At 52.7% G+C, this 24,053-nt stretch overlaps 10 protein-coding genes and 1 non-coding gene across 11 annotated transcripts; 4 read left to right on the forward strand and 7 right to left on the reverse strand.

The window, feature by feature from the left end:
* The first annotated feature begins 103 nt into the window (after positions 1-103).
* On the forward strand, positions 104-3,017 carry NCU02375 (ubiquitin carboxyl-terminal hydrolase 2). The gene is made up of 7 exons (XM_954703.3): positions 104-244; positions 336-745; positions 802-1,038; positions 1,105-1,218; positions 1,326-2,134; positions 2,229-2,459; positions 2,547-3,017. Exons 2-7 carry the CDS (start codon positions 670-672, stop codon positions 2,646-2,648), a joined length of 1,569 nt encoding a protein of 522 aa, XP_959796.2. The 5' UTR covers positions 104-244; positions 336-669; the 3' UTR covers positions 2,649-3,017.
* rpn-9 (regulatory particle, non-ATPase-like-9) lies at positions 2,872-4,725 on the reverse strand. Its single transcript, XM_954702.2, has 2 exons — positions 4,083-4,725; positions 2,872-3,998 (listed from the first exon to the last, which is right to left on the reverse strand). The coding sequence occupies exons 1-2, from the start codon at positions 4,348-4,350 to the stop codon at positions 3,121-3,123; spliced, it is 1,146 nt and encodes a 381-aa protein (XP_959795.1). The 5' UTR covers positions 4,351-4,725; the 3' UTR covers positions 2,872-3,120.
* A 167-nt stretch (positions 4,726-4,892) lies between these two features.
* nuo40 (NADH:ubiquinone oxidoreductase 40) lies at positions 4,893-6,811 on the forward strand. The gene is made up of 8 exons (XM_954701.3): positions 4,893-5,207; positions 5,274-5,350; positions 5,422-5,516; positions 5,609-5,700; positions 5,764-5,905; positions 5,971-6,129; positions 6,193-6,528; positions 6,585-6,811. Exons 1-8 carry the CDS (start codon positions 5,071-5,073, stop codon positions 6,672-6,674), a joined length of 1,128 nt encoding a protein of 375 aa, XP_959794.3. The 5' UTR covers positions 4,893-5,070; the 3' UTR covers positions 6,675-6,811.
* A 164-nt stretch (positions 6,812-6,975) lies between these two features.
* Positions 6,976-8,277, forward strand: NCU02372 (N(6)-adenine-specific DNA methyltransferase 2). The gene is made up of 3 exons (XM_954700.2): positions 6,976-7,160; positions 7,230-7,398; positions 7,500-8,277. Exons 1-3 carry the CDS (start codon positions 7,117-7,119, stop codon positions 8,118-8,120), a joined length of 834 nt encoding a protein of 277 aa, XP_959793.2. The 5' UTR covers positions 6,976-7,116; the 3' UTR covers positions 8,121-8,277.
* A 16-nt stretch (positions 8,278-8,293) lies between these two features.
* NCU02371 (rhomboid protein 2) lies at positions 8,294-10,492 on the reverse strand. The gene is made up of 4 exons (XM_954699.2): positions 9,739-10,492; positions 9,343-9,480; positions 9,004-9,273; positions 8,294-8,916 (listed from the first exon to the last, which is right to left on the reverse strand). Exons 1-4 carry the CDS (start codon positions 9,947-9,949, stop codon positions 8,705-8,707), a joined length of 831 nt encoding a protein of 276 aa, XP_959792.1. The 5' UTR covers positions 9,950-10,492; the 3' UTR covers positions 8,294-8,704.
* A 651-nt stretch (positions 10,493-11,143) lies between these two features.
* Positions 11,144-11,242, reverse strand: NCU15306. Its single transcript has one exon. It is a non-coding gene; the product is annotated as a tRNA-Ser (tRNA).
* Positions 11,243-11,303: 61 nt separating this feature from the next.
* Positions 11,304-12,193, reverse strand: NCU02370 (hypothetical protein). The gene has a single exon (XM_954698.3). It carries the CDS (start codon positions 12,039-12,041, stop codon positions 11,811-11,813), a length of 231 nt encoding a protein of 76 aa, XP_959791.2. The 5' UTR covers positions 12,042-12,193; the 3' UTR covers positions 11,304-11,810.
* Positions 12,194-12,700: 507 nt separating this feature from the next.
* gh28-1 (glycosylhydrolase family 28-1) lies at positions 12,701-14,262 on the forward strand. Its single transcript, XM_954697.3, has 3 exons — positions 12,701-13,570; positions 13,646-13,775; positions 13,860-14,262. Exons 1-3 carry the CDS (start codon positions 12,890-12,892, stop codon positions 14,186-14,188), a joined length of 1,140 nt encoding a protein of 379 aa, XP_959790.3. The 5' UTR covers positions 12,701-12,889; the 3' UTR covers positions 14,189-14,262.
* Positions 13,969-16,618, reverse strand: NCU02368 (rhomboid protein 2). Its single transcript, XM_954696.2, has 4 exons — positions 16,460-16,618; positions 16,149-16,398; positions 14,935-16,012; positions 13,969-14,870 (listed from the first exon to the last, which is right to left on the reverse strand). The coding sequence occupies exons 1-4, from the start codon at positions 16,473-16,475 to the stop codon at positions 14,361-14,363; spliced, it is 1,854 nt and encodes a 617-aa protein (XP_959789.2). The 5' UTR covers positions 16,476-16,618; the 3' UTR covers positions 13,969-14,360.
* A 174-nt stretch (positions 16,619-16,792) lies between these two features.
* On the reverse strand, positions 16,793-19,430 carry NCU02367 (hypothetical protein). Its single transcript, XM_954695.3, has 3 exons — positions 19,044-19,430; positions 18,930-18,977; positions 16,793-18,867 (listed from the first exon to the last, which is right to left on the reverse strand). The coding sequence occupies exons 1-3, from the start codon at positions 19,387-19,389 to the stop codon at positions 17,063-17,065; spliced, it is 2,199 nt and encodes a 732-aa protein (XP_959788.3). The 5' UTR covers positions 19,390-19,430; the 3' UTR covers positions 16,793-17,062.
* Positions 19,431-19,906: 476 nt separating this feature from the next.
* On the reverse strand, positions 19,907-23,617 carry tca-3 (tricarboxylic acid-3). The gene is made up of 6 exons (XM_954694.3): positions 23,139-23,617; positions 22,328-23,039; positions 21,966-22,000; positions 21,892-21,908; positions 21,267-21,830; positions 19,907-21,205 (listed from the first exon to the last, which is right to left on the reverse strand). The coding sequence occupies exons 1-6, from the start codon at positions 23,241-23,243 to the stop codon at positions 20,284-20,286; spliced, it is 2,355 nt and encodes a 784-aa protein (XP_959787.1). The 5' UTR covers positions 23,244-23,617; the 3' UTR covers positions 19,907-20,283.
* Positions 23,618-24,053: the final 436 nt, after the last annotated feature.

Here is a 24,053-nt window from a genome sequence, read left to right on the forward strand (position 1 = left end):
GTCCCCTTTCTCGTTATCGATAAGCCTTGCGTAGGTAGCGTTCGATAAGCCGTTCATGTCGCTGCCGTCCATGCAAGTGCAGTTGGCGTCCATTGATTGATTGCCCATGTTGACGCCGCGGAAATCGGATGGAGATTCCAACCCCGAACAACTTCAAACCCATCTTGCTTCGGGAGAACCAACACAACCAGAGAAGATCCCTGTTGCTACTTTACCGGCTTTGTACACGTTGCTTTGATAGACGGTAAGACGGAAATCACCAGCAAATGTTGCCAATAGAAAAAGCGCGACCGTTAATTGACGTGCATCGCTGCTAACAAGTCCTCTTATTCCAGGTACTTGGACCGAACCGCCGGGAACTGTGCTCTTTCCCGAGCGGAACGCGATTTGCCGGCCTCGCCACGACCCTTACAAGCCATCTCAACTGGTGAAAAGCCAGGCTCAATAAAGCCAATTCTGCAGCTAGATTCACCCATTGTTTCGATTCTTACGAGCCGAAAGTCCAGGAACATCATCCCCAGCGTCTGAAGCAACACTCGTCCTCGTTGCTAACCCGGTCACGGACCGCTCCAACCACTGCGGATTCGAACACAGCTCCTCCCCTTCAGAACTACTAGCACACACGGGCTTCACATTTGGGGCTTTCGACGAGCGAACAATCACATCACCATGTCGGCCAACGCTGCGTCCTCCAAGGACCACAAGGTCAAGGAGCCCCAGCCCGGCCAGCCAATGTATGGATGTGGTAAGATGGCCCATTCTTGTCCCTGCTACACGGCCTTATTTTCTAACCTCTTCTAGAGCATGTCGGCCGTCTCTTTAACCAAGATCAAGCGACGATCAACATGTCCATACAACATTACAAGACCATTCTGCGAGCCATCTTCGACATCAACCCTATCCTGTCACACACGGCCAAGGGCGTAGATGGCCAGGTTGTAACATCCATTACCCCAACCTACCTCTGTCTGCAATGCCCCTCGACTCTCACCGACGATGACCTTACAAAACACGGCAACAAAAAATCACATCGCTTCTGTACGTTCGCTGCCTCTGCCAGAAGGAGCCAAATCATGGGGCAAGGAAACTGACAGTTGTAATCAGATGTTGAGTCGAGGAGCGGAGCGGTGTATTGCCAAATGTGTGATGATATTGTGTGGGACCCTACCTTTGAGGATTTGAGGTTAAAGAAGCTCGGCACAGGGTCGTTTTTCGGTAGTATGTTTTTCTGTCCTTTTCTCCGTCTTACCCATGGGGGCTTATGCCCGGTACCTTCTCCTATGTCGATGAGCCTTGGCTGTTACTAATCTGTATTTCTATCACAGGCCGAAAGCGTAAACATGAGGAACTCTTCGCCCCTGATCCCGTAAAAGACGCTCCCCAGTATATATCGACCAACACCACCCTCGCCACCTGCAAGGCTAACGGTCTCCGTGGTATCTATAATGCCGGAGCAACTTGCTATCAAAACGTTGTCCTCCAATCATTCCTCCACAATCCCATACTACGCAACTTCTACCTGAGTGATGGGCATCAGTCAGGCAGTTGCGACACACCCCATTGCCTCAGTTGTGCCATGGACGATATGTTCCAGGAATTTTATGCCAGCGAAACGACGAACGGTTATACCGCCGCAAATATCTTGTCCGGATTCTGGATCAGCGAGAACAAGGCGTTTGAGAACTTGGTAGCCAACAAGGAGCAAGATGCTCATGAGTTTTTCCAGTTCATGGCTGAGGAATTACACGAGAGAAATGGCGACGGCAAGAGACCGGAAATTGGCAGTGAGCATACCTGCAACTGCATCATCCACCAAACATACTACGGAAAGTTACAGACGTCCACAACGTGCCAAAACTGTGGGGGCGTCACCAATCAAGCCCAGAGCTTTTTGGATCTCAGTGTTCCCTTGGAAAATTTGACGCAAAAAAGGGGCAAGAAGAACTTGACGAATGGCGACGGGGTCGCATCGACAAGAACGCAAAACAGCGTGACTCTCCAGGAATGCTTGGACGAAGAATACATCAAATCCGATAAGTGCGAGTATCGGTGTCAGAACTGCAATTCAGTACAGCAAGCAAGAAGACAGACCAGTATCAAGAAATTACCCAACGTTCTTTCTATCCAGCTCAAGGTCAGATTACCGGAATCCTTCCTCATGCACATTCCTTACTGGCCGTTACCGCTGGCTTCGCTTGGAGACAACAGAAGCTGACAGTTGCCAACAGAGGTTCGAGTTCAAACAAGGGCGTAATGATCGTGCCCAGAAGATCGAGACACCTGTCCAGTTTCCTTTACAACTCAACATGCTGCCTTATACGACACGCGCACGAACACAGGATCTCAAAGATAACTACGAGCTACAGCGGTCCTGCACTTACGATCTTCTATGCGTTGTTGTGCACGTTGGCGACATGGATACCGGACACTACATTTCTTATTGCCGGGTTGGCGACCAGGTGAGTCTGACTAGTGAACCATGACACACATCTAGTTCCTGAAGGGTTAGACTTGCTGACCCGCTGCCTTTGGCACATTTATTTAAGTGGTTCGCATTTAACGATCACAAAGTTGAACTGGCCCAGAAGTCTGATGTGCTAAACGCAAAGGCCTATCTTCTCTTTTACATTGTTCGGTCCCTGTCTTGAGCTCGGATAAACGGTGTACGAGTAGGGGCAAGTAAGCAGCAAATATTTTTTTCCTGTGTATGATGTTGTTTCCAGTAAACACGTGCCAGATGGCTCATTTACGTTTTGTACACTACTTGATCTTTTTGCGGCGTTCAAGGAAGCATATTTTGCCGGCGTATTTTGGATTTGCCTTTGTTCATGGAGCGTACATGGAGAGGATTCACATAGACATAACTCAGGCCAAAGCATGGGCCTGGATTTTTAGAGAATGGAGGACGTACGCCGTGGGCGTTGTCATGCGTTATGGGTATTCATATGTATCATGCAAAGTCGGTCTGCCTCATGCAGCGGAATAACATCATGCCTTTAGCTGGCCTTGTTCCCTGATCTAAGCATTAGGTTTACTCCTGTATCTCCAGGTTTGATGCCATCCGTTTGAACGCCCGAATTGTTCCCATCTCCTCACACCGTCCGTAGATTCGTCCACCCTTTAAGCCCAAACATCCTGGCCCACACCCTCGATCCAGTTACCCAGCTTGTCAACACTGGAATCCCACTCTTGCAGCCGTTGCCTCATGTTCTTGATCTGCTGCATGTCCAACACCTTGGGCTGCACCCAGTTGATGTGGGCCACCTCGTCAACCTGGTCGATCGTGCCCCGCAGTAGATCCAAGCTCAGCGCCTTCATGATCAGGTGCTCGATCTCGTCGGGGTGTACCTTGGTCTCGTTCGCAATGGTGGAGAAAGACATGGCGCGGTCATGGGGCGGGCGGCGAAACACGGCCTCGGTCAGCGCCGCCAGATAGATCTTCTCGCGCAGCTGGCGCGTGTGCTGCGCCAGCAGCGGGTCCGAGCTGATGTGGCTGGCCAGTAGGTCGTATGCGGCAAGGTCGCCGCGGTTGAAGGCAAAGAGGAGCTGGTGCAGCCACTTGTGCCGGTCGTCGATGGTGAGGGCGTCGAGGATGGGGTGCAGCAGAAGCTCGCCAAAGTTGTAGATGCTCGAGCTGACGAGGGCCGCGATGGCCAGGTTGTAGGCGCGCTGGCGCTGCTCCTCGAGTGAAAGTGACTTGACGTCGATGCAGGCGAGGTACAGCAGCGCGTTCTTGTAGTAGGAGCCCCAGTCGGACTTGGCTTGGAAGTATTTGGCGTTGGTGTCGTAGAAGGCGGCGTGCACGACCGACTCCACCGAGTCGAAGTTGTCGAGGATTCGCTCGGCCGTGTCCAGGTCCTTGCGCGCGCCGTCAAGGTCGGAGAGGTCGAGCTTCACGCGGGCAACGGCGATCGTGGCGAATACATAGGCGTCTTGAGAGTCTTCGTGGTCGACCTTCTTGACGACGGCTTCCAAAAAGGAGAGGCGCTCTTGGTTGTCTACGGTTTGCGCACCCAGGCGTGGTTAGTGCTAGCTGCCAGATGCATGTTTGGAAGCAGAGGAAATGAAGACCGTCTGCGCACCTCTACATTGTGTGGCGGCCTTGAGAGCAAGATCAACGAGCTTGAGCTGGTTGATCTTGTCGGCGAACTTGAGAATGAAGACCTTGTAGAACTGTAGCCTCTGCGGGGCACTGCCGGGGTGGTTGAAGAACTCAAGCAGCAGGTTGGTGAGCTGATGCCACAGCTTGCGCTCCCATAGTGTCTCGAACTCAAGGACGAGGGGTTGGAGTTCTTCGGGCGCCTGGTCGCGCTGCTCGGCGAGGAAGTCGGAGATGGTGTCGACGTTCATGGCTGTGGTGTTGTGTCTAGGTGTGGGTGTGGGTGTGGGTGTGGGTGTGGGTGTGGGTGTGTGTGTCTGAGTCTTCTATCGATCCTTGCTGTCCAGTCCTTGGGGAGGTAGGCAGATTCTCGAGGATCCGGTCTCTTTGGTGGAAACGTCGGTGAGTCTGCTGCGGATGGAAACCAGCGTACTTATCGTGGGATGTTGCTCGTTGTAGAAAATCCCGGCGGAACAATGCAGTGGTACGTCTACAATGGAGGACGGGATGAAAGTGGAAGTGTTGTTTTGAGGTTGTCTTGGTTGACGTCTTGCAGTGAAGCCTTGACGCGGCATTAGGCGTGCAGCCAGCTACGGTCGGTCATTGTGGATGCTCTCCCAGCACTGTGGAGGCCCCCACAGTCACTGCCAAGTGGAAGCTGGGTGAAGCTAAGGTACGTACTGGAGGCGGGAGCCCAAAAGGTACATGTCTATCTGGCAGAGGTACGTACTGCCGTTGAGTGTAAGTGAGGAAGCTTGGCACACGTGATTCCCGTCAGCAGTTTGGTCGCTGGGTACATTGAAGGGGGGGGGGGGGTGCTGACGGCAGGCGGGCAGCAGGCGGGCAGCGAGAGCCGGCTTCGACGTCCCGGATTCGATATTGAAGACGGCAGCTTGAAGCTCCGGATAGCCTCTGATTCCATCACCAATTGAACGGGATCCGGCCAGCCCTGCCACCCCCCAACTCACAAGATGGCTCCCTTGACGGCCGCGATGCGGTCGACTCCCAGAATTATCGTTTCCAATGCCTTTGGCTTTCAGCGACGAGCTATCTCCGACGTGACCATCACCCGCACCGGCAAGCCCATCATCCGTAACCAGGGTGGCCGGTAATTGTTGCTATATCTCTGCTTGGGTAGAATGGGCGATTGCTAACACGTCGTCTACCTCCACAGCTCCTCCCTCGGTGGACATACGGCGACAGTCTTCGGTGCGACCGGCCAACTCGGCCGCTACATCGTCAACAGACTAGGTACGATCTGGCGACTTTGTGGCGTAGGCCTCTATAGAGATCACCATGGCTTATATCAAGAACATTTGCAGCGAGACAAGGATGCACTGTCGTCATTCCCTTCCGCGACGAGTACAACAAGCGCCATCTGAAAGTTACGGGTGATTTGGGCAAGGTGGTCATGATTGTGAGCTTTTCCCCACAACAAGAGTCATGTCCACACAGTCGAGGCCCACGTACGCGCAAGGATCCAGCTACTAAGCATAACCACCACTCCAGGAGTTCGACTTGCGCAACACCCAATCCATCGAGGAGAGCGTCCGACACTCCGATGTCGTCTACAACCTGATCGGTCGCGACTACCCGACCAAGTGAGTCTGGATTTACTGGGAAAGGTTGTGGTGGAGATGCACGAGTATTGACCTGGGTCCCAGGAACTTCTCGTTCGAGGACGTCCATATCGAGGGTGCTGAGCGCATCGCCGAAGCTGTCGCCAAATACGATGTCGACCGCTTCATCCACGTCTCGTCTTACAATGCAGACCCCAACTCGGAGTGCGAGTTCTTCGCCACCAAGGTACGATTACAAGACAGCCTCTTCCAGCGAGTCGCATCGTTATGGGTTTCTGATTGGATCTGTAGGCGCGCGGTGAGCAAGTAGTCAGGAGCATTTTCCCCGAAACCACCATTGTCCGGCCAGCTCCCATGTTTGGCTTCGAGGACAGGTTGCTTCACAAGCTTGCCAGCGTCAAGAATATCCTGACATCCAATGGGATGCAAGAGAAGTACAACCCTGTCCACGTACGTCTTCCCCCACGATATAACCCTTTGCGCGCGGACGGTAGCATCTGACAGCCGTTTTAGGTGATTGATGTTGGCCAGGCTCTTGAACAGATGCTCTGGGACGACAACACTGCTTCGGAGACTTTTGAGCTCTACGGTCCCAAGACCTACACTACCGCTGAGATCTCCGAGATGGTTGACCGCGAAATCTACAAGAGGCGGCGCCACGTGAATGTGCCCAAGAAGATCCTCAAGCCGATCGCCGGTGTGCTGAACAAGGCCCTCTGGTGGCCCATCATGTCTGCCGATGAGATTGAGCGTGAGTTCCACGACCAGGTCATCGATCCGGAGGCCAAGACCTTCAAGGACCTCGGCATCGAGCCTGCAGATATCGCCAACTTCACCTACCATTACTTGGTAAGTTGCCCACATCACATTCGAGTGCAAAAGTATGATGACTGATTCCCATGCAGCAAAGTTATCGCAGCAATGCCTACTACGACCTTCCGCCAGCGACCGAAAAGGAGAGGAGGGAGGACAGGGAGTACATTCACATGCTGTGAGTATCTTTGGGGTTGCACAGGGATGCATGTAGATTGTAGAAATCCACCGTAGAGCATTTGGTGAGTCGACGGAACACAGAACGTCCAGACTGGATGCTGTGGTGAGAATTAGAGCAATCAAGAGATTTGCGCAAGCGTTTGAACGATCTGGGGTGAAATTGAAGCCTTCAACTCGACGGGGTTGTGTTTACTGGTATGATGCGACCAAAAAGGGGAACGGATAAGGGAAATGGCATCAATGCATCCACAAATTTTTTCCGAACGATGCTGCACACTCCCGTTAAACTTTGACTGTTAGTGCCAAGAGCACACCATTCCCCAACACTCACAACCTTACAGTCACTCGCTGCCCACTTAGACAACCGATTATAATCGATTCGCTCCTACTTGTACCCGAACCATATCGAATCGAGCCATACTGTGATTAGACTTGGGGTCCAAAATGGCGTGCATCATCGACAAATTCTCTGATGATGAGAGTGACCTGTGAGTAATGCCTCACTACCAGAAACTTATTTTAATAATCGTAATCCACAGTATACTGACTATCTGAAGCGAACTCTCTACCTCAACCCTCGATGCCCTCAAATCTTTCTACGCCGAGCGCGATGCCCGTGCTGAGCAGTTTGCTAAGCTCCAGGCCGAGGCTGAGGAGAGGCATGCTTTGAACGTCAAGCTGTCTATGGATGCTTTCACCGAGGATTGGAATGAAAGCCAGTTCTGGGTGAGTGATACCATTTTCATTTAATTTTTTTTCACACATGGCTTATAAAGAGACGTTCAACCGACGAAGACGAACCAACTGACATGAGAATCACTCAACAGTACTCCGATGAAACAGCTACCTTTCTCGCCAAACAACTCCTCGCCGGCGCCACTCCAACCACCTCCATCGCCGTCGTCTCCGCCCCCTCCGTCTTCGTTCAGCTCAAGAACCTTTTGAACAGCGACGCCTACAAAGACAAGCCCAAGCCCAAACTCACCTTACTCGAGCACGACAACCGCTTCGCCGTCTTTGCTGACGAATTCGTCTTTTACGATTTCGCCCAGCCGCTCAAGCTTCCAAGCCACCTCAAGGGCGCCTTTGACCGCGTCATTGTGGATCCTCCCTTTTTGAGCGAGGATTGCCAGACCAAGGCTGCGTTGACGGTAAGGTGGATGCTCAAATCGGAGGAGAAGGGCGAAAAGCCCAGAATCATTGCTTGCACGGGCGAGCGCATGGAGACGCTGGTCACGGAGAAGCTGTATAAGAGCTACGGCCTGAGGACTACTACGTTTGAGCCTAAGCACGCGAGGGGGTTGAGCAATGAGTTTTATTGCTATGCTAATTTTGAGGTGAAGCCGGAGGAGGGGGCGGGGGCTGAGACGCCAGAGGGGAAGGGTTGGACGTTGAGGGAGTTGGGGTGGAAGGAAAAGGAGGGTGCTGCTACTGCTGCTGCTGCTTGATTGAGGCTGTGGGCTAGGCTAGGCTGATCATTGGGGGGGGAAGGAGGTTGAAATTGGGGATAGGAAGGGAATTTTTGGGCCATTATTTGGGACGGCGCTACTACCGTACAGGGGAATAAGTATACTGATGAATAGAAATTTCTTTGTTGTAAGCGTGAAAAGGGTTGGAAAAGCAAAGTGATAACATATTATTTCTTACATCTGGATAACTCGCGACCTTTGCCATAATGACTCGAGCTTCTTTATGACGCTACGAAACTTTGAAGACCATTGAGACCCCGTACTCATCATCCATGGACGTGTTCAAGCTGAATGATTGGCACTCATCAAATCTAATAAGACTCGACTTGCAGGCTTCAAATCCCAAGAGGAAATTCGATTCATATCCAGAGAACGCCATGCAACTACCATCTCCATTTTCCCCCGGCCCTGTATTTAGTCGTACAGCATCATACATTAACAGTAAAATTCCTTTCTATATCCATTATTCATGACACGCATGCCTCGTATGCACCAATTCAAACTTCCATGCTCTTCTACTCATGCACGTAATGTACGCCATATTTCGGGAACCCGTATTTCTTTCAAGGTCCCAATCGCTGGCCACCAGAGACCCCGGAAAACGGAATGCCAGCCTCGGCTGATGAGGCAGAGGAAGGGAGGACACCGAATCTGCCAAAAGTCTTTTGATCCACGCTGACGTAGTGAGGCAGTCTACCCAAGAGGTTGAGCTTTCCTTCGATGAACCGCAACGCCCACTCAGGAGGGGCGAGGAACTTGAGGTATCCTAGGCCGACTGTTTATCATCCATGTTAGCAAATATAGCTTTCCCCCCCCTCAACATGAACGTAGGTAGGGGAGCAGTTGGGATTGAAACACGTACACCCATAACCGACAAGCAGACCGGCCAAGTGCCCGAGGAAGCTCGAACTCGGCAGCAACGCAGCAGTAACCACCACCAACAACAAAGGAGTGATCCACGTAGGAATGTTGTAGGTGCTGATGGTGAAGTAGGGGTTGGTCTTGTAGGTGCGAATAGCTTCCATGCCCAGCAGCAGGAACACCCACATGCTGGCTCCCATGACTGGCGTGTTGGCGTGAAGGATGAACCTTTCAACGAAGACGTAGATGAGGCCCGGTATCGTTGCGAATGCTAGAGGAGAACAAACGTGTGAGTTGTGGCCCCGGGTAATATCAAGGAGATGAGAGGGGGGTGTCTTACGGCCAAAGAAGAGCGCCACAGAGGTTAAAGTACCATGTTCATGCTCGAACCGCTCGAGAAGAGGTGTAAAGGCGACAATGTTGAGTATTGTGTGGAAGATGTTTAGGTGGATGAAGGGGAATGTGTTGATGCGATATACTGTTGCCAAGAGTGTTAGCAGGTGTGCTCGGGCAGGTCTCATGTCACAGGCCAGCGTTGAGGCATGACCCATTTCAGAATGTGAAGCCTCCTGCCATCCCGCAGGACTGCTGTCTGGTATCTGCGGTGTCCGCTACCAGCGCGTGCTCTGCGTCCAATTGAGGATTCCCTCCCATCCCATTCCCTTCAGCGAGGTCCTCCACTTTGGCCACTCCCTGGCATGACCATACCGAAGAACAAAAACCGAATAGAACCTACATGTCGCAATACCAATCTCGTCCGGTATCAACGCGCCCCACGTCTTGACGTCCCAGTTCCATGACTTGCCGACCAACGTCAGAACCCATGTCAGGACAATGATTAGCACCGTGGCTCTTGTGAAAAGTGGCAGCTTAAGGAGATATGCACGCGTGCGCTGGGTATTGAACGTCACGGCAGCCCCGGAGGCGGGCAGTGTCTGGGCTGCCATTATGCGAATTCGTGTGTGTGTGTGAGGTCGTGATCCGGGTGGTAGATTGGTCCGCGGTCGGTCTGCGTTCAGGAAGAACCCAGATAAGATGCGCCGTCGATGGAGGAGAGGGTGTCTCCACGTCCAATGTTAAACTTGCGAGCGCCCGTTGTATGCGAACCCGATCGTCTCTGAATGTCATACAGCGTCTCGAGGACTCGGGCCGTTGATGGATAATGGACAATTGGCGTTGTTGTCCTGTCGAACGAGGAAGGCGGAGGGGGGGTCGTGGGCGTAGCAGGTATGTATGACCGCCTTGTCGCAAGCACCGACGTTTAGTGCTTCCTGATCGGTCTTATGGCTGCAAGGTACGTAACCTGGGTAGATGATGATCCAACGTTTTCAGAGAAAAAAAAAAAAAATCAAAAAAAAAAATCGGCCCCTCGTCGAATGTCGGTCAGGAGTAAGGTCCGACCCCAAGCTTGTGTAGTCGCGTTGACTAAAGCTGACAGGCGGGCTCTCGGGGTTCCGTCGCGGCCGTGGGGAGCGTTGGTCAGCCCTGGCCCCGTCCGTGTTGGATAAGTCGCTGGTCGGAAGTGGAGTGGAGGGGTCTACCATAACCGGCAGTTCTTCACCGTCCATAATCTTATGCAGTGATCCAGTCCAAATTATTCTTCCTTTCAAAGGTATTGAACTTGAGACATCAAATGACCTGCCCAGCTAGCAGTGTTGATTTGTACACAGACTGGAAGTAATACTGGGTGTATCTGAAGCACCGTACTTCGGCAGAGCTTCAACCCGAACCACCCGTACGGGAGGGACATGGATAGGGTAAACATACTATTATAAAGTACATAGGTACATATCTATACATTGAGCAATGTAGAGAGTCGAGGCGGGAGTGTCAGTTACCATTCAGTATTCCACTCTCAGTTCCGCCGTGCCTTCTGGTTTTGAAGTACATTATCACCGCGTAAACTGCAGTGTCTCTTTTGGCAGGTTGGTGTCTACGTGTGGAAGGTGTTCCCATCGATAGACTTTTTGGGTCTTTATCTTTGGAAAACCAAGGGGCATTTTTTTGTATGTCCAGGGTCTAGCTAGCAATCAAAGCCCAAAAAATAAATTGAAAACGAGATCTATCTCACATACATCAGTGAAATTACATGTTGAAGCCAACAGAAGGAGGAAAAAAATGGTTCAAAAGGCGAAAAAATTCGACAACAGTAGGGTTCGAACCTACGCGGGCGAACCCAACAGATAGCTGAATAAAGGCGGTATTCAAGTCTGTCGCCTTAACCACTCGGCCATGTTGTCATGGTTATGATTACTTACAGTTACAATGATAACGCTAGAAACAGCCAGGCATCGGAATGCGCGTTTCAGTATGAACGGCCTCTGTTGGATAGAAATTGTACAACAGCCAGCCATATTTAAAACCGGTTGACTTCATTTATCAGGTTATCAATCTTGTGCAGCATATCATTCTTCTTTGGTCGCATGTTCTATGCTTTTACGGGTATTCCATGCCTATCTTCCGCGGCCTTGAGGTTTGCGCCTGACTCTACTCTCCAACTATGGTCGTAGAACCGACTGCGGGTGATCGTGTGGGTGAACAGCTCCTGCTTCAACCAATCAGTCTCTCCCCAGTCGTGTCATGTCGATAGACAGGTTGACGTGGAAAGGATTCGCGTGGCCTCTCAAAGATTACGTCCGTCGAAGCCTTCAGTTCTCGTCTTGAACCGATGGACTGCTCGGCTCGATGCCCGCTATCGAGAGACGACCTCCCATCTTCGGATCTTCCTGCAATCACGCAAGAAATAACCTCCAACTCCCCTGAACCTCCGTGATCCCTTCCCTTCAAAACTTGCGTCGCTCGTCCTCATCACTTCCTCTCCGCCCCAGACTCGACTATCCTCCTCTGCTCTTCGGGAGAGAAAAGCGCAGTACCCTGCTGTAGCGCGTTCACGAGCAGGTGGATCGCATCGTTTTTGAAGTCGTCAGCCGTGCGCACCTTGTCCAGGTCTTCGGCAAACTCCTTGGTTGCTCGCTGGAGGTAGTAGGAAGTGAACTCGGCAGAAACCTCTTGCTGGCTCATTTGCTTGCTGTCAGACATGTTGAAGGATCTCTTTGTAAGGATGATTGGTTGGTTGGTGGTTGTGGAAGTAGAAATGAGAGGACGAAAAGTCGGGACGTTTAAAATAGGCCAAGCTCAAGATGTTGTTTCAAAGCTCTGAAGTCTGTTGCGAAAGCGCTTGGTAATTCGTGCTGATGTTATTAAAGGAGAAAAATTCGGTGGGCACTGTCCGGTGAACCCAAGGTGAAGTTTCACCGTGCAACTGCCCCACTTTTGACTTCAAGCTGCTCGACGACAAGACGGGATTGACAACTCAACACCAGGACCAAACAAGATCACAGGGCAAAGATTTGGAGGAAGAACATTGCAGGAGGAGGGGAAAGAACACATCAGTCGATTTTCCGCAAGCACAACATGCGGGTTTTCCCTCAGGACAACCCCTTGTCTTCATTCTCCTCCTCCTTTACTCCCTCCCACCTCGGAGGCACCGCCCATGGATGACGACGACTTGAATCCATAACCAGTCCTCGAATTTGTCCGCTCGGTCAAATGTATGCCGAACGCAGGTAAATCCATAGTAAACAAAAGCGCCGTTTCTCCTGCAACTTACTAAGTGGGTGGCACTCGTCTGTTTACCTTAATAATCGCCAGCGTAGTATTCTCGTGTTTTCATCCTCGCTACGAACACCGCTACGTTTCAAACCCCCGGTCTTGGAAATGAGATGATCTTGCAGCTTTTTCCACACAGCTGAGTAGAAGTATATATAAATCTGGTCTTGCCTAATGTTTGGTTTATTCATCTGCTGGGAGCATTCATCTCATTGTTTCTTGTTGTGCCTATACCGATAAAGGGGTACCATAGTCAAGTCTACCAGCTTCCAACAACCATGAAAATCACCGCCTCTCTTTTGCCAGCCTTCCTCGGAAGTGCGATGGCAGCCTCGATCCCATCAACATCTGGTAACCACATTAAAGCGTCGTCCTCCTGCACCTTCAGCGGCTCAACTGGCTTCGACCTCCTCAACAAAGGACACAGCTCCTGCCAAGAGATCGTCATCTCCGACCTCCAAGTACCCGCGGGCAAGACTCTCAGCCTGGACAAGCTCAATCCAGGAACGACAGTTACCTTTTCCGGCAAAACCACGTTCCCCTACACTTCCTCCGGCTTCGCGGGCCCCCTCCTCTCCATCTCCTCCTCCTCCAAGCTGACCATCCGCGGCCTCTCTTCCTCTGTGTTGTACGGCAGCGGCGAAAAGTACTGGGACGGTTTGGGACAAAAGGGACCCATCAAGAAACCCAAGTTCTTCCAGGTGCACAATCTTGAGGATTCCGTGATCGAGGGTGTCACGATCCTCAATGCACCAGTGCAGGTGATGAGTATCAACGGATGCAAGAACTTGACGGTGACAAGCTTCACACTTGACAACAAGGCGGGTGATGGAGACTGGAAGGCTGGCAAAGGAGGAAGAAACACGGATGCGTTTGATATTGGGTCATCCAGTAACATAGTGATTGACGGCGCGAAGGTGTACAACCAGGATGATTGTGTGGCTATTAATTCGGGCACGGTAAGCTTTTTCCCTCCCCTCTCTCCTTTTCTTTCTGGGGTACCTTCGGCTAACCAAGGTTTTTGCTTCAACCAGGATATTACTTTCCGCAATGGTCTTTGCTCGGGGGGCCATGGTCTGTCCATTGGTTCCGTGGGCGGTAGAAGCGACAACACCGTCAAGAATGTCCTGTTTGAGAACTCAGTGATTGCGAACTCAGAGAACGGTAAGCACCCTTTTTCTCCTTGGCTTCACCGTCACTTGGCAACAGGAGGCATGGATTCTAACGCTCCGACTTGCGATACCTCAGGCGCCCGTATCAAGACCAATTACGGAACCACGGGTCTCGTCTCCAACATTACTTACCGCAATGTCAAGCTCCAAAACATCACCAAATACGGCATCATGGTTGACCAGTCCTACGGTTCTTCCTCTAAGAACGCGTCGCCGACTAATGGTGTGCCTATCACCGGGTTTACACTTTCCAACGTGACGGGAAATGTTCTGTCCTCTGGCACTAACATCTTCATCAACTGCGGCGATGGATCTTGTAAGCAATTTGAATGGAATCAAGTTGATGTCAAGGGTGGTAAGAAGAGCTCCAAGTGCTTGAGAGTTCCGTCGGGCGCGTGGTGTTAGATAGATAGATGTATGGGTCATGGATATGTCCCGAGACTTTGAGCAATCATATTTAGTTTCTTGTCCCAAAAGCCATGAAAAAGACCAAAACTTGGACTGAATGTGTACCAAGCGATGCCGTCTAAAAGAGACTCCTACAGGAACCCCGCATATGACATTGAAAACATACCTCTCAAGCCTTCTTCACCTTTTTATCACCAGCACCAGGTCGTCCCAAGACAGATACGACTCCAACAATCCAAGCAGGCCACCACACACACCATACCACAACAGGCGTATATGTCCCCGTGACATCCCAAGCAAACGCCGCTTGCCTCAGCACCTCTCCCAACCCACATCCCACCTTTTCGTCTAAACCCGGAAGCATGCTGGCGACCAACACCACCGTAGTCGGAGACAAGACATACAAAACGACCATAGACAGCCATTTGAGGGTGGAAGAGTTGGGGCAAGGGCGGACAAAGGTCAGCGGAGCGCTGAAGACGCCTACGAAAAAGGCGAGAGAAAAGTTGAGGGTTGCAAGTGAGGAAAGAAACATGCCGAGGAGGAGGAGAGAAAAGGAGCGGATGAGGTGATATTGTTGGGTTGTGGTTGAGGTTGTCGAGGTATGTAGAAGGTTGGAGAGGAGGAATGGGAGGATCGAGGAAAGGACGCTGAAGAGGACGAAGGCTGGAATCAAGGCCTGCGTTTTTGGTTAGCACGCAATCAATGAGCAAGGAATTGTGGAAAGGGGGTAAAACACTTACACTCTCTGAGAGGTGGTTGAACAGATAGAGAGGCACCACGCCCAAAAACTGGCAAACGGCCACGAGAACCAGAGGAAGAAAAAGATCCCTCTCCGATGCGACGTGTGGGTTAGGCGAAACGATTCTCTCAGCTTCCTCAGCCGTCTTGGTCTTCTCCGTAATGATTTCTTGCACATCGGGCTGTCCGCTCTTCACCCAAAGAGCAATCGCCATAATTGTAAAGTTGGCTGCCACCAACATGGCGCTGGGCAAGTACGTGCCGATACTCACGAACCGCTCTCTTTGCATGAGCAAGTAGAAGAAAAAGCTCTGGTGCAGGTGTTCCAGCAGGTTATTCAGACTCCTAAAAGTGCCCTCAATGACCCTTCCGATGGCCATCTCATCCTGCCAACCCTCACCAAATGGTTGCAATGTCACCGCGTCCACATGGTACGGGATAAAACTGCTGTGCGGGCCGCTCGCCAGCCCCAGACCCTGCTTGAGCATACCACGCAGCATGGTCTGTAGCCGGTCATGGTAGCTATTGCTGTGCTTCCACATTTCCTGGATCGCAACGCCCATGCCCATCTGGCCGCCAGCAACATGGTTAACCGAGTTGATCAGGTCCAGGTTGGGAAGCTGGCCGTTGACCCCATCGTACACGATATGCACGCTCTGGAAGCGGGTCTCGCGGGTGTAGTCTAGGGCAATGGCGCCCTGCAACGCACCACTCTTGAGAGGTAGACTGGCGACGCGCGACGAGTCGTGGGCGTCATGGTATGCATCGACCCAAGCCTGGGGACCCGCGATACTGTCGGGAGTGAAGAGGAAGATGATGTCCTTGGACCAGAGCGACCAGCGCTTGAAGTAGCGGGCGAGGGTGAGGACGAGGGGCACGCCGCTGCGGTTTAACTCCCCCTTGACGTTTTTCCAGGCAGCGACGAGGACAATGGCTTCGGTGGCGTCGCCGCGTGGGGCTTGGAGGATGGCGTAGATGTTCTGGCCGGAATGTGTGTTGCCGGCGGAACTGTAAGTAAAGTTTTGGCGGCCAACTTTCAGACCGAGACCTTTCGCAATGGATTCGAGTTTGTCGTTGACCCTGAATGCAGTAGATCTGGGTCAGCATGTTTCACAAAGTCCCCATTCCCTCCTTCTCCTCCTCCAAAGGAAGACGAAGAAAAATCGGGGGGAAACAAATACAACACCAACCAATTGAGGGTGGATGAGGGACGTACTCGATGTTTCCCTTGCCAGCCAGCTCGTCAGTCTCGTGCTTGTACGCGCGGAAGACATTCTGATCGCTGCCACCAAAGTACGTATGGACTTGGCCCGGCAATAGGGCGTTTTCGGATATGTATGTTCGTCGGGAATAGTCGTCGAGTGGAAGAAGGAAGAGCCAGACGACGCCAATGACGATGCACAGCAGAGAAAGGTAGGGCGGGAGCTTGAGCAACCGCGGGTCGCGCCGCAGGCTCAATGCGCTAGCTGCAATTGAAGGTCAGTCAATTGTCCCAAAGTTTGTTCGACAGACGATGGCAAAGCGTACCTAATAGACGTGGCATCTTGAAGCTTGCCTATCCACAACTCCAGCCGGAAAGGAAGGCGTTGTGACAGGAAGCAGGCCGAGGAAGTTGACGGTGCCAATGATGTCGCTGAAGCTCCCCGTGTCACTTATGGTAATCAGGGGTTGCCATCGAGGTACCCAGTGGAGAGGTTTTACAGTAATAACTTACAGTTACCTCTGGTTACATTGACTGCTCCAGTGTACGCATATCGTGCAAAAGGGGTTCGGATAGCAACGGTATGCAACTACCTAGTATGGCCCCGCCCATAGCGAATTACGGTAATTTACACAGCGTCAAAGTTCATGAGCCACAAGCCGAGGATACGGATTTTTTACAATACCTACGCTAGTTGTATTCGCTCAACAAACATCTCTCTATCTCTCAGTCTGTGAAGTGATGAGACCTTCATGAAGGTGTTGACCATTACCATAAGTCGCTGAAAAGCACCATCCAAGAACCGGCGCTTTGTAACATACAATATTTATGCAGATGCGTTACATCTCCGATTCACTCATGTCAGACAAAGAACCCAAGTGTCGTGCTAACATCAAGGCCCAAGCAAATTGTACCGCGGCGGGTACCCCCTAGTAATAGGAGTTGATATCCGGTCCTCCTGATCCATATCCCAATCCTCCACTCCCGCCACCTGTTGGCCTTCCGCCTTGGTGTGGTTGATTCTGATATCCTTGTTGCTGCTGCCAACCGCCACCGCCGCCACCACCATACTGCTGCTGTTGCTGATATGGTGGCTGGTACTGGCTATTGTTGTTACTAGTGTTGTTGCTGTTGTTGTAGAACCCTCCACCGCCCTGCTGCTGCTGCTGCTGCTGCTGCTGCATCGCTGCCGGTGCTGTAGGCGGCTGGAATGTGTTATTTCTCCCTGGTGGTTGTTGGTGAGAAGAATTTGCTTCGTCTTCGTAAGAGACGCCAGAGTTGTCTTTCGTCCCTAGATCATCGAGCGACTTGTAGTGATGACCGCCACCGCCGCCACTATTACCACCGCCGCGACCGCCACGACCCTTAGCACCTGGACCGCCTCCTCTTCCGCCCCTGAAATTACGTTGGCCCTGACCACCTCCGCCGCGGTTGAACCTACCACCGCTACCGCCTTGGTTGCCTCCGCCACGGAAGCCTCCTTGGTGGTGGACGTTTCGACCTCCCTGTCCATATGTGCCACTCTGGCCCGAGAATGCACCAGGAGCGCTTGGCCGCGCCCGGAAGTCATCTTCATGGCTTGTATGATGCCTCTTCTTTCCCCTACTTTCATATGAGCTCCCATGTGAATCCTCGGGCTCTATGCGGAGCAAGATCTTTTCATCAACAGTCGTCTCGAACCTGAACACCTTATCCGCTGGTAGTTTCTGCCAGTTCTGGATCCTGTTGGCGTCTTGGAGACGGGCACGATCACGGATAGCCAACACGACATGCGGTGACGGGTTGTCCGTGTGAAAGTCCGCAGTAGGGGGCACTGGCTTAACAGAGACCGCCCAGACTTTATTATCAAGGCACGCCGTTCCCGTCACCTCCCAGGTCATCTTGGCACGCAAACCACCCACCTTGTCCAGGATGTCCTGCGAGCATGGCCCCGCACAGATCAAGATGTAGTTACCGTGTATCTTGAGCTCGGTATCGGATAAATTTGTCGGCAGTTGTGCGAGACTGAGTAGGCGTTTTGTGTCAGCGCTTCCAATCATGTAGCCCGTATAGAAAACCTTCTTCTTGATCATGAGGCGGTCGTTCCGATGACCGCGCCGCGGCCTCCCCAAAGCGGAGTTGTGCTCGTTGATGAGTTGCTGAACTTCAGCAATTTCAACCACGGGATCCAAGAAGGTAGATATATCGGCGACCTGGACAACCTCTCCGGTAATGGGCCCCCGAGTTGGCGTGGCAGTCTGCTTTCTGTTGTAGTCCGCTAAGAAATTGCGGAAGGCTTGTGTATGCTTGGCGCGGTCCTCATAAATCCGTATCTCCTCGGCATGCTTGTATGTCTCCATCAGTGCCTCCAAGAACGCCTGCTTGAAGTTCATCGTACTAGAAAAGCGCTGGTTGTCGGGCCCGATGGCGGGCTTGAGTGCAATGATATCGAACACGAGTCCTTTGCTTTCCACCATGCGTCGAACCAGATTGCTGAACCCAGCCTCGGCGCGCCCTGTCAGCAGAACGCAAAGAGCATCCTTCTGCTTCATGGTAAGCTCAACGAGCTCAACAATCTTTTCGTTCCACCACCCATCCCATGCGCGGGGCTCCTCTATTGCGAGACCTTCCCCTGTCGCGGCAAGAATGCGAGAGTCGTGCCACCATCCGCCGTTGACAAAAGCATCAGGGTTCGATAATGTACCGATTGTAGGACCTATCCAGAGCTTGGGGTTCGGAAGAGGGGTCGAGAACACTGGTTGAGAGAGCCGGGTTAACCAAACCGCTATGACTGTAGCTGGGGTATATTCTCCTTACATGTATTGTCAAAGTCATAGACGTGGATTGCCTTGATGGCATCAGGTTCTATTGAAGACCGAACATGGTTAACGATTGCAGTTAACCCAAACAGATGATGTAATCGCAACTTACTTGGAGGCTCCTTGGGCAAGATGGACCATCTGCCCATGGCCGTGTGAGTGTGGACGGCATTCACGCTTTGGGCCGCCGCAGCACCACCACCATTGGCTTTGGCGCCGCCAGCTTTACCATGCGAGTGATGGGATGCCTTTGGTCCTTTGGGGATACCGCTAGGCAACGCTTGACTTTGGGCAGAGCCATTCAGCACTGAAAATGCCGACGAAGCCATCATGGCTTTGGGTGCAACTGGGGGGAGAGGTTGTGACATGCGCAAAAGCTGACGAGAATCCAACACCGAGATGAATGCTTGCAGTCTCAGGAGAAAACTTGAATGGAAATTGTTGTTGCAGTATAGCATCTGTTTGCTGTTGTTGCTGAAACCATACCTTACCTCTGACGCGCCGCATTTTTGGGAACTGCGACGGGTCGCACATCAGCCACCCGATAAGATAAGCAGGGGTACTGTAAAGTACCTCTAGCGCATAATCGCATATCATAGGTTGTTGCCCAGCAAACGCCATGGTTGCTGTGTACGACACTTTACAATACAGGGGTTTGGGTTAACTCAAATGCTCACAAGGCAAAGCTAGGAAAGAAAGACACATCTGAGGTCCCGAGACAACGCTTGCTGAAAGCCTCAATCGCCATCTTGATTGTTCACTGGCTCTTTAGATAAAGGTGCAGAAATCGGTGCTGCTACCTCTGCTTCCCCTACGACAAGGGCATGTTCGATCCCTTCCTATTCTGTTTACCTATATAGTATTGGTGACTTTAGCTGCAGTTGCGCCCGATAGTTATGCAATATATATCTTGTTGCGGATCTACGGCTAAACAGTGAACGGGACAACTCCCTTGTTAGATATCCAAGTACACTGCATAGTTCTTATCAAGGTCGCGATGTGTTGAGCGCAGTTCATGCGTTTTGGGTCTTGATCATGATGCATTACATTGAAGTTCGAGATGGGCGACCAAGACTATATGCACATGTATCAAGAAAAAAATTAGAGCATTGTGCACGCGGGACAGAAACCATGGCAAGCTTTGGGGAATTTCACAGAAATCAATTGAAACGCAAGGGCCATGACTGTATACATACAAACAAGAAAAAGCGCGATGTCTGCGTATTACGCCGATCCGAGTTGAAAAATCCCTGAAAGCCGCCCGTCCATCCCGACTTTCCCTTATAGAGTCCCGTCCTTACTCGTCCCTCTTGTCATTCTCACTTTTATTATTTTTATGCATATTTTACTGCTTAGTTCTTGGCGTTCTTGGCCATGGTGTTGAGGGCAGAGCCGTTCTTGAACCACTCAATCTGGGCGTCGTTGAAGGTGTGGTTGAGCTTGACTTCGAAGTCCTTGCCGTTCTTGGGATGGACACGCATGGTGATGGGCTTGCCAACGGCGAGCTCAGTGCAGAGGATGTCGACCTTGTCCTCGGGGCTGATCTTGTCGTAGTCGGCGGGGTCGGCGAAGGTGAGGGGAAGCATACCCTGCTTCTTCAGGTTGGTCTCGTGGATACGAGCGAAGGAGCGGGTAATGATGGCGAGACCGCCAAGGTGACGGGGCTCGAGAGCAGCGTGCTCACGGGAAGAGCCCTCACCGTAGTTCCAGTCACCGATAACAACCCAGGGGATGTTCTTGGCCTTGTAGTCACGGGCAACAGCGGGAACGGCATCCCACTCACCAGTGGTGAAGTTCTGGACCTTGTTGGCCTCACCGTTGGCGGCGTTGATGGCACCGATCAACATGTTGTTGGAGATGTTGTCAAGGTGACCACGGTACTTGAGCCAAGGACCGGCCATGGAGATGTGGTCAGTGGTGGTCTTGCCCTGGGCCTTGATGAGGATGGGCATGTCGGTGGCGTCCTTGCCGTTCCAGGCGTTGAAGGGGGAGAGGACCTGGAGACGGTCAGAGGTGGGGGAGACCTGAACCTGGACAGTGGCGCGGTCGGCAGGAGGGGCCTGGTAGGTGTTCTGGCCGGGGTCGTAGCCACGGTCGGGGAGACCAGCACCAGTGGGGGCCTGGAGCTTGAACTCCTTGCCGTCCTTGTCCTTGAGGCTGTCGGTCAAGGGGTTGAAGTAGAGAGAGCCGGCGATGGACATGGCAACAACAAGGTCGGGGGAGGTAACGAAGGAGTGGGTGGCGGGGTTGCCATCGTTACGGCCAGTGAAGTTACTATGAATTGCAATTAGCATTCCTCGTTCTCACAATAAAGGAAAGAGGGAGAGTTTCTTACCGGTTGTAGGAGCTGAGGATGGAGTTGGGGGTACCCTTGGGGGTGTCGCGACGATCCCACTGACCAATGCAAGGACCGCAGGCGTTGGCGAGGACGGTGCCGCCGAACTCCTCAAAGGTCTGGAGCTGGCCGTCACGGGCAATGGTGGCGCGAATCTGCTCAGAGCCGGGGGTGACGACGAAAGCAGCCTTGGCCTTGAGGCCGTGGTCGAGGGCATCGCGGGCGATGGAGGCAGCGCGGGTCATATCCTCGTAAGAGGAGTTGGTGCAAGAGCCGATAAGACCGACCTTGAGCTCCTCGGGCCAGTTGTTCTCCTTGGCGGCCTGGGCGAACTTGGAGATGGGGGTGGCAAGATCGGGAGTGAAGGGACCGTTGATGTGAGGCTCGAGCTCGTTCAGGTTGATCTCGATGTGCTGGTCGTACTCCGCACCCTCATCGGCCTGGAGCTCCTTCTGGTAAGTCTTGGCGAACTCGGCGATGTCGGAACGCTTGGTGGCGACCAGGTAGTCGAACATGGCCTTGTCGTAGGGGAAGACGGAGGTGGTGGCACCAATCTCAGCACCCCTATTGAAGAGTTAGTAAACATCCAAAAGCTCATCAACAGAAGTGTCGGGAAGAACTGTACATGTTGCCGCAAGTAGCCTAGCAATAGGTGTTAGCGAAGATCAGTACATAAGCTTTTTGGCGGAGTTAGCTTACCTTGCCAGTGGCGGACATGGAAGAAGCTCCTTCGCCTGCGTAGTTGTTAGCATCGTCGTGTTGAGCGGGGATGACGTTTTGGTGTTTTGGGGCCGATAGTTACTGTTGGCAGCTCGCCCCACGAAAAAAGGTAGGTTATACTGCCAAGCCCCGTGACTTCCCAACCAATAACATCCATACAAAGTCAAGATGCATTTGACAGACCAGTCAATGCAATGCGAGAAAATCGCAATGCCACTGAATAATCTGCAAAAGCATTGACGAATTTGAATGAGGCCATTGGCGGAATGTTCAGGGCATTGTTGGAATCCCAAAAATGGATCCAACCAAATGGGAAACGTGATTGGACAAGTGAAACATACCATAGTACTCGACGATAGAGCCAGTGCCACCCTTGACAGTGAGGATACCAGCGAGCTTGAGAATGACGTCCTTGGGGGTAGTCCAGCCGTTAAGAGCACCGGTGAGCTTGACACCAATGACCTTGGGGGCCTTGAGCTCCCAGGGGAGGTTGGCCATGACATCGACGGCATCGGCACCACCGACACCAATGGCGGCCATACCGAGACCGGCGGCGTTGGGAGTGTGGGAGTCAGTGCCGATGAGGAGACCACCGGGGAAAGCATAGTTCTCGAGGATGATCTGGTGGATGATACCAGAGCCGGGCTTCCAGAAACCAATGTTGTACTTGGCGCAGGCGGAGGCAAGGAAGTCGTAGACCTCCTTGTTGATGTTGATGGCGCGCTCGAGATCCTTCTCACCACCAACCTGGGCCTCAATCAAGTGGTCGCAGTGGACGGTGGTGGGGTTGGCAACCGAGGGCATGCCAGCGGACATGAACTGGAGGATGGCCATCTGGGCGGTGGCATCCTGGCAGGCAACGCGGTCGGGGCGGAGGCGGAGGTAAGAGACACCGCGCTCAATGTCCTGCTCATGGGGGTTGTCCAAGTGAGAGTAGAGGATCTTCTCAGCGTAGGTGAGGGGGCGGTTGAGACGGCTGCGGACAACGGCGAGGTTCTCGGACATCTTCTTGTAGTTGATGAAGTTACCCTCCTCAAGAAGGTTCTGCTTAACCTGTTTCCCACAAACATGCCCGGTCAGCGCCCTGTTGCGCTCGTTGCGAGTGTATTATTCGCCCTGTGTGCGCTCTATGCGGCGCTGGGGGAGACTCACCTTGCGGTCGAGGGGGTTCTCGGTGGCGGTAGCCATGCACCGGCGGCCGAGGCCAGCGGCGGCACGGCTCCGGGCAACGCCCAAGAGCTGACGGGAGGCCAACATATTGACTTTCAGCTCAAAGAGCAGGGGATGAATAACAACAGGAGCGGAGAGTTGCGCAAAAGGACAAATTAGGAGAAGAAGAAAAAAAGAATGGAAAGACGGGCTCCCCAAACTAGAACGGGCTTTTTCTTCAGCAGAGGGATGGACGTCTGCAAAGAGGGGGAAAGAGGGAAAAAAATACGGCCGGGTGGAGAGGTTTTGTAGATAACAAGAAACTGGCTCAAGCGGTCCACGGGAGCGGGCGGGATTTTAGGTCGGAATGCCAACCACAGACCTGACTGGCAGCGAGCGACATGGACCGAGCGGGCGCGGGCTGCTGCTTGCTGTGTCAACCACCGGGGGTAGTAATGCGACTCCCCTGCCTTCGAGCCTAGCATACTTGCTGCCCACCCGCTGGAGCTCCCCTCCCACCGTCATAGCCGAACAAGTACCTGGCTCGCCCGAATGGATCGCGCGGCCGACCAATCAGCAGGCGGCTGATTCTAAGTCTTGACCACTTTTGCAGTGTGGGGGAGCCAGAGATGACATCGGGTGCAAGGCAGTGAAAGGCGACGCTAGCCTGTTTCAATTTGACTTTGACGTTGATGCCGAGAACCATGCTGGCCCATCAAAGGCCATGCGCCCGCAGCGTCCGTCGTTCCTCGGGTTTCACGATCCAGCTTCCGGGAATCCGCTGCAAATCCGCCGCCTACCGCCGACCGTCACCGCATCGATGTCCGACCTCGCGGCCCAGAGGCACTTCCAGCAACTCCAGCAACCTCAGGGGGTCGACTGTCACGACCGTTGGGCCGGGATGCTTTCACGGAGCGC

This window comes from Neurospora crassa, linkage group VII (genome assembly GCF_000182925.2).
Source record: "Neurospora crassa OR74A linkage group VII, whole genome shotgun sequence".
Lineage (NCBI taxonomy): Eukaryota > Fungi > Ascomycota > Sordariomycetes > Sordariales > Sordariaceae > Neurospora > Neurospora crassa.